We start from the raw sequence: 7502 nt of genomic DNA on the forward strand, positions 1-7502 counted from the left end.
AATGGGAGCCCATGCGTTGTGTGTGTGTGTGTGTGTGTGTGTGTGTGTGTGTGTGTGTGTGTGTGTGTGCAACCGGCCCACCACCCACAGTCTCCCAGGAAGCTCCAGGGACCAGTGAGCCGAGGAGGTCACAAAGGGCACAGAGCACACCGCCTCCACCCCCCCCCCGATTCTGGCGTAAGCAGGGTCACAGCGAAAGGCCACGGCTAACAAGCCCAACCATCCACTGTGTTCCCTCGCATGCATGCTGCACTCCCGGGGTTCTTTCTCTCCCCCTAGAGGAAAGCAGGAGATAGAGCGGGGGACAGCCGGGGCATCTATCAAAGGGAATGTCAGCTCCACCACACACACACACACACACACACACACACACACACACACACACACACACACACACACACACACACCCCCAGGCAATTTGCATGCTTATTATTTGTCATTGAAAATGGTTGATTTGATTAGGAGGCATTTCCCAGGAGGGCCAAAGAGTGGGACCTTTGTTTGTAACCTTCTTGCTGAGAGGGGGTACAGAACCTTTGATTTGTGCATCAGTACAATTACAATTTACTAGAAGTTATAAAAATGTATTAAAGTTACTAGTTACTTTGTAGATATAAATCATTACATTATAAACCATACATTAACCACGTAAGCCCTATTTTATACCTAGGCTAATTGAAAATAGCCGATCTACAAGCTTGTGACGCGTTGTGAGCTTGTAGATCTGCTATTTTCAAACATTTTAGTACTTTACTTTAAGTGGTACTTTGGTACTTTAAGTATATTTTAATGCCAATACCTTTGTACTTTTACTGAAGTAACATTTTGAACACAGGCCTTTTACTTGTAACAGAGTCTTTTTTATATTGTGGTCTTGCTATGTTTACTTAAATAAAATATCCGAGTACTTCTTCCACCACTGGGTACAGAACCTTTGATTTAATATGCATCAGTACAATGTCCATGTTTACAGATACAAGTGTCTATTTTAAATGTCCTTTTCAGAGCAGTAATGCGAGACAACAACTCTCTGCGTGTGCAGTAAGTGTTTAGTTACAGACAAACGAACAGACCTACGATAAAACGTAGGGACCCTTGCGGGTCGATGTTTACATTCTCAGAGGTAATTTAACACTGTGTATTTGGAAGCTATTGTTTGACAAAGCCAAAAACTTGACATTTTCGACAAGGTCCAAGAATTGATCACAGCTTTTGGTATGGAAACGCAGAATAAGCAAACGGTAACAGCGGAAGCATTTGCATTCTGCTGATTACCCTTTAATTTATAGTTCAAGCTTCCTGTATAGGTCCATATATCCATTTCTTTCAGCGAGGACCGGACAGCTCAAATGGATCTTTTGTTTTGACTGCAAAGGGTGTGTTTGTCCATTGGCCCCTACCAGGAGCTGACAATGACATACTGTATGGCACAAGGGAAATAAGGAAAATGTACAACTCACTCAGAATGAAACAGCTGTGTAAGTAATACATATATTACCGCAGGGTGATTTGCATCACCGTGTGTGCGCGTCTCTGTGTCTTCATGTGTTTGTGTTTGTGTAAGTTCAAGCACAAACACCATGTAAGTACATTGTGTATGTCCAGTAGAAAAGTATAAACTTCACACAAACTGCAAATTGTGCACCCTCCGTACAGAATCAAGACAGAAAAACAAATGGAGGATATATGGAAAACATAATGCAAGCCTAAGCATGCTGCTCTCTCTCTCTCTCTCTCTCTCTCTCTCTCTCTCTCTCTCTCTCACACACACTCACACTGCACTTTCTCTCTTTATCTTCCTTTCAGACCTCTGCCCAAGATCATTAGCGCACAGAAGCCTATACACACACATTTTTAATAGGCTTATCTTAATGCCGTTCTCCTTCAAATGAAACGTACAATCCGCTTGTTAAATCTAGAGTTCACAGGACTTACTGGCTGGATTATTAGACCACAGCGCTGCACTAGTGTACACATGCTCACATAATGATTGATGAACCCATAATTCCTTCGATACTTTCATGATTTGCCTGTCACAACGCGCACGCACACGCACACGCACACGCACACGCACACGCACACACACAAACACTGTCAGATCTTCCATTCAAAAGCGTCTATGGGCTTGTGTTTGTTTTCCCTTAGACGTGACTTGCAAACAAGTCAAAGAAATGCAAGTGATTACAGAGACAGATAGACAGACTCTCATTAAAATCCACTCAAGAGATTCAGACATCTTATCTCTTTATATTGCACAGAATAAGAATTCAATGATGGTTGTGGTCTGTGGAGCTTTAAAGGGCTCTGTGATGCAGATTCCATTTACTCAAAGGCAAGACTATTAGAAAGTTGTGTTCAAGGATGTTGACATTTCCACTGAAACAACAGATAAAGATTAAATCTTTGGGAACAAGGATTAATTTGGCTATTTTATAAACATCCATCCATTTTGAGAGCTCAAAGTGATTTACTTCCTTCTTTTTAACTGCACATCGCAACTTGACTTAATCGGATAATTCACCCCCAAAATGACTTTTATCCTATCAATTACACACCCCATGGAGACTTAAATTCATGGACGCATTGTGAGCTTGTAGATCGTCTATTTTAAAATGGCCAAAATGTATATAGGGCTGTAGTGGTTAATGTATGTTTTGTAATAATAATCAAAATCTACAAAGTAACTAGTAATGTTTTCAAATAATTGTAGTGGAGTAAAAGCACAATATTTGCCTCTGAGATGTAGTGGAGTAGAAGTAAAAGTATTGGAAATTGGAAATACTCAAGTAAAGTACAAATACCACACAATTGTACTTAAGTACCGTACTTGTACTTGAGTACATGTACTGAGTGACTTTCCACCACTGGTATTAACAATAGGTTTGATGCATAAAGTATTGGTAAAGGAATTTGGCCCATAACCTTTACCCCCAATCCCAAATGGGGGAAACTGCCGACAATGATGATGTTACAACCATTGGCTTCAGTGATCAGTCAATTTCACAGTTAATCTTTGATCAAATTAATCACATAAGCGTTGTAATTAATTGGAACCCAGCAAATGTCGAACAGAGAGGGAATCAAGCAATGGTAATTGGCATGTATTACTCTCTGACACCCACCAGGACAAAACCTCTTGACGAATGCAAATTAAATGCTTTGTCTCCACTGGCTAATTTGAGAATGCTGCCACTATCTACATAATGATTTAATCAGCCGTTAAAGATCAATACATTCATTTGTGCTGTGGTGCCAGTGGTGGAGAAAGTACTCAAATGTTTTACTTAAGTAAAAGTATCAATACTGCAATGTAAAAATACTCTGTTACAGGTAAAAGTTCAAAATTTACTTGAGTAAAAGTACAACAGTATTGGTATCAAAATGTACTTAAAGTACCAAAAGTAGAAAGGACTCATTGTGCAGAATGTCCAATTTCACACGTTTTCAAATGTATAACAATATTTTGAAAATAGACGATCTACAAGCTCACAATGCGCATTGTGAGCTTGTAGATCGGCTATTTTCACACAACAAACCATGGACCTGAAGCTCGGTACTGAAATAACACAGCACTTTTAGTTCTGCTAAAAATGTAGACCTTCATTCCCACCGAGGCCCCACAATGAAACACGTTCAGCCTGCTGTAACAGACACCCTGCAGGTAAAAAACAAAAAGCACGAAGCAGTCGTCAAGATGTTGTTTATTAAGGTTCCACCGAATGGCTGAGGTGAGGTGAATGAAAGTGCAGGTTTTCAGTCACACAGCCACAGCTTGGTAGCGCCGCATGCAGAGATCTGACAAGCGTTATGCTTTTCCCTCAACAGGGGGAGATGTGGCTCTGTCATGTTCCAGCGACTTCCCCGTGTCAGTGAAGAGTGCACCACGCCGAGCCAACCGATCCTCCTAGCAGTAGGGTACACGGATCACTAAAGTGGCATACACTGATATACATTCTCCCATTACCTAAGGGCTGCCATGCTGGTTTGGCCTCGCAGGGTTTTAACCTATTCAAACCGGGAACGCATATGTCTGTAACCACTTTAACCATTATTTTATACTTTGACTATTATAAAAAATTTATGAAAAATAATACAAAATTCTATAAAAAATATTATAAAAAATGTGTGCAAATCATTGAATATATATATATATTTTTTTAAGCAAACATTTTTAACTCAAATCTTTGCTTCTGGGGGGTCCCTGGAACAACATATTTTGAGATGGCGTGGTCCGCGGCCAAATACATATCATTTTGGGGGTCCTTGACATGATTAAAGTTTGAGAACCACTGATCATACGTTTAAAAAACAGGGGGGAAAAAAACAGTTAGGATTTAGAAGACATTTGTAGAAGATTTGAGTTAAAAAAAATATATATTCAAAGATTTGCAATGATTTTTCAAAAAATTGCAGATCTACAAGCTCGTAGCGCGGCACTCGGTGCCGCGCTATGAGCTTGTATATCTGCTATTTTTGAATAGCCCATAGAAATCTAAGAATGACATGGATGCGTATCCGGTTTGAATGGGTTAATGGTACTGGATAGGATTTCAGTTATTTTCTCTCCCATACTACGTTTTGTCAGTTCAACAGACTGCATGGACTGTATATTTGCACGGCAGCAACCCATTTTGGGACAAAGAAGTGATTGTTCATGGTGGGGGAAATGAAATCTGACTACCTATTTGGATTCCAAGTAATATAGATGTATTAAACTTCAATGCACACTTTTGTAGGAGCTGTATTTAAGTGGAAACTTAACCACCTCGCATGTCATGAACCCTATAGCGTCAATGTTGGGCTATTTCCGGCTAATTGGTTAGACTGGCTAGATTTGCTGTCGACTGTAGAGGGAGAAAGGAGCAAGCCTTGTGTAGACCCCTGAGGGACTCCGATCAATAAGTATAGGCTATTGTTTAAGTGCTTAAAGGGAGTGTAAGTGATATCCTTGTAAAAAAAAAAGAAAGAAAAGAAGTGTAAAGAAAAAGAATGTGATGAATGGAAGTAGAGGCCGTTTAGGCCATTGAGTTCAACATCCAGGCGATGGCAGCTCTACTGAACGTTAAACAGCTGCCTGTAGCCTATTGATGCTGTTATTGGCACATAACTTTAGTTTTGAATAATCATACTTGGCCTTTGTTTCACCCATTTCAACTGAAACGGGTGTCTTTTTGTTTCTTCTCTCATCTCTGATCCTCCTTCGCTGTCCGTGGTGCTGAAAAGGGTGCATAGCATAGGGCCTGTGCTTAGCACCATTTTCAGCACCATGGACAGCGAAAGGCCTATCAGAGGGATTTCTGCACAGTTCTGTGCACTGTTGTTGACGTAACAAGTCAGTGATTTATCCTTAGATGTTGTTGTTGTTTACATGTAAAACATACAGTATCAAGGTTTCATGTAATCGCACCCCATTTTCTTCTGGTGCTGTGCATGATCTGTTTGTTAACAGTTTGTGTATGTCATTGTAGGATGCTGATGGCCATTTTGCCCATGTTCATGTCATTTTCATTAAACCACTGCACGGGTGATTAGTATATCGTCTCTGTCGGATGGAAACCTCATAATTACGTGCAAAACTGATACTTTTCAGGATTCAAATCCAAACATAGCTAAAATAGCGGATCGACAATCTCAGAACGCACCGCTTCGCGTCGCGTTTCGAGCTTGCAGATCAGCTACTTGTGATACTTTTGTGTGACACTGTAATATGATCAAGTAGGGCGTTCATTTATGAAAAAACACAACAAGTTTGAACATGGAGATAAGAGGTTTCTGCCCAACAGCGAGGATATGTATAGTTTTACCAGAGCCCTGTTAGTCAGCATTACCTGCTTCCACCTCTCACGGTGAGGACGTAGGGTTGGATTTTGAGAGGCGAAATGTTTTTATTTGGGCGCCTGGTTGAATCACTGAATAAGACTATAGTCCTTCCCACAGCTGACCCTGGTTCCAAGATGACCAGAGGCACTTTACTATAGCCTACAGTATGTCATGAATGATGCACTCTTATTTCGGTGAGCCACCGCACCCGCCTTAAAAAAAAAACTGTATTTGTAGTTTTTTTTATTGTCTTTACCAATAACCACTGCACACTTGCTGTTTTTTTGCCAATATATTGCAAATTTACTGTTATTACATTTTTTTTTTTTACTTTTTGTAAATAATTGATTGATTATGAGGTTGGTCCTGACATCTTTCCCATCTCATGTGCATTTACTTAAACCTTTTAGCCATTTAGATATTCTAAATCTCTGAAGCCATACGGTGTGTAGCCAATATCACAATAGCTATATGGAACATTTATTTACATTTTTATTGTGGAATAAATGACTGCCCTCCTCTCAGACGCAGCACAAGGTGGAGGGTGGACTCCTTCTGGATGTTGTAGTCTGACAGGGTGCGACCATCTTCCAGTTGTTTGCCAGCAAAGATCAGCCTCTGCTGGTCAGGGGGGATTCCCTCCTTGTCCTGGATCTTGGCCTTGACATTCTCGATGTTATCACTTGGCTCAACCTCCAGGGTGATGGTCTTGCCAGTGAGGGTTTTGACAAAGATCTGCATGCCTCCCCTCAGACGCAGCACAAGGTGGAGGGTGGACTCCTTCTGGATATTATAGTCTGACAGGGTACGACCATCTTCCAGTTGTTTGCCAGCAAAGATCAGCCTCTGCTGGTCAGGGGGGATTCCCTCCTTGTCCTGGATCTTGGCCTTGACATTCTCGATGTTATCACTTGGTTCAACCTCCAGGGTGATGGTCTTGCCAGTGAGGGTCTTCACAAAAATCTGCATGTTTGCACAATCTTAGTAGTTACTGTTAACAGCCGTAAAATCAATATCTCAATCCTCCTTCTGCAGATTAACTATCAATCTAGTCTCAAGTATTCTCTTTAGGCTTCTCTTAAATTACCTCAAACCAGCAGTCGTCGCAACAGAACGGAAAAGATTGAACTCTCTCTTTTATGTTGGCGGCCGGTGACATCACGGTTCCGACCTCACAGAAACATTATTAATGTCTCCAAAATTAGAAATTCTAGTGCACTATCCGCCTGAGAACGTATTGCAGTACCGTTATCAGAGTACCGGGAGGCCAAAGTATGACATCAGTCATCAGTACTACTGTATGACATCAGTACTGTGGCGTCCGGCATCTTCATATTATTTGGGGAAAAGCAGACACACACACACATACTGTATGTTAATTTAACTCCGAGAACCAAATGGACCCGTTAGGAATTGGTTCCATTTGTAAACTCTCTGAGTTACAGACCCATAGGGGTCCATTTGGTTCCTAACTGTCCATCATTTAATTAGCTGGGGACCCCCTGGAACTCCCTCAAGGACCCCTGGTGGTCTCAGGTCCCCACTTTGAGAACCATGGCACTATACTAATAATTAAAAAAAAAAAAGCCTCTTTATGCTATTAGTTAGCATGGGCCTTTGTTTCCACAAAATAAATTGTAAACATCACTGTAGCTCAATGCTTACTTAGTATACAGCACTAC

General features: G+C 41.0%; 1 protein-coding gene across 1 annotated transcript; it reads right to left on the minus strand.

The window, feature by feature from the left end:
• Positions 1–6312: 6312 nt before the first annotated feature.
• On the minus strand, positions 6313–6789 carry LOC308094688 (polyubiquitin-like; the record flags this gene model as incomplete). The annotated part of the gene is made up of 2 exons (XM_080441460.1): positions 6313–6513; positions 6583–6789. The coding sequence occupies 2 exons, from the start codon at positions 6787–6789 to the stop codon at positions 6313–6315; spliced, it is 408 nt and encodes a 135-aa protein (XP_080297586.1).
• Positions 6790–7502: the final 713 nt, after the last annotated feature.

Source organism: Gymnoscopelus braueri (assembly GCF_963280865.1).
Source record: "Gymnoscopelus braueri genome assembly, chromosome: 2".
In the NCBI taxonomy this organism is placed as follows: Eukaryota; Metazoa; Chordata; class Actinopteri; order Myctophiformes; family Myctophidae; genus Gymnoscopelus; species Gymnoscopelus braueri.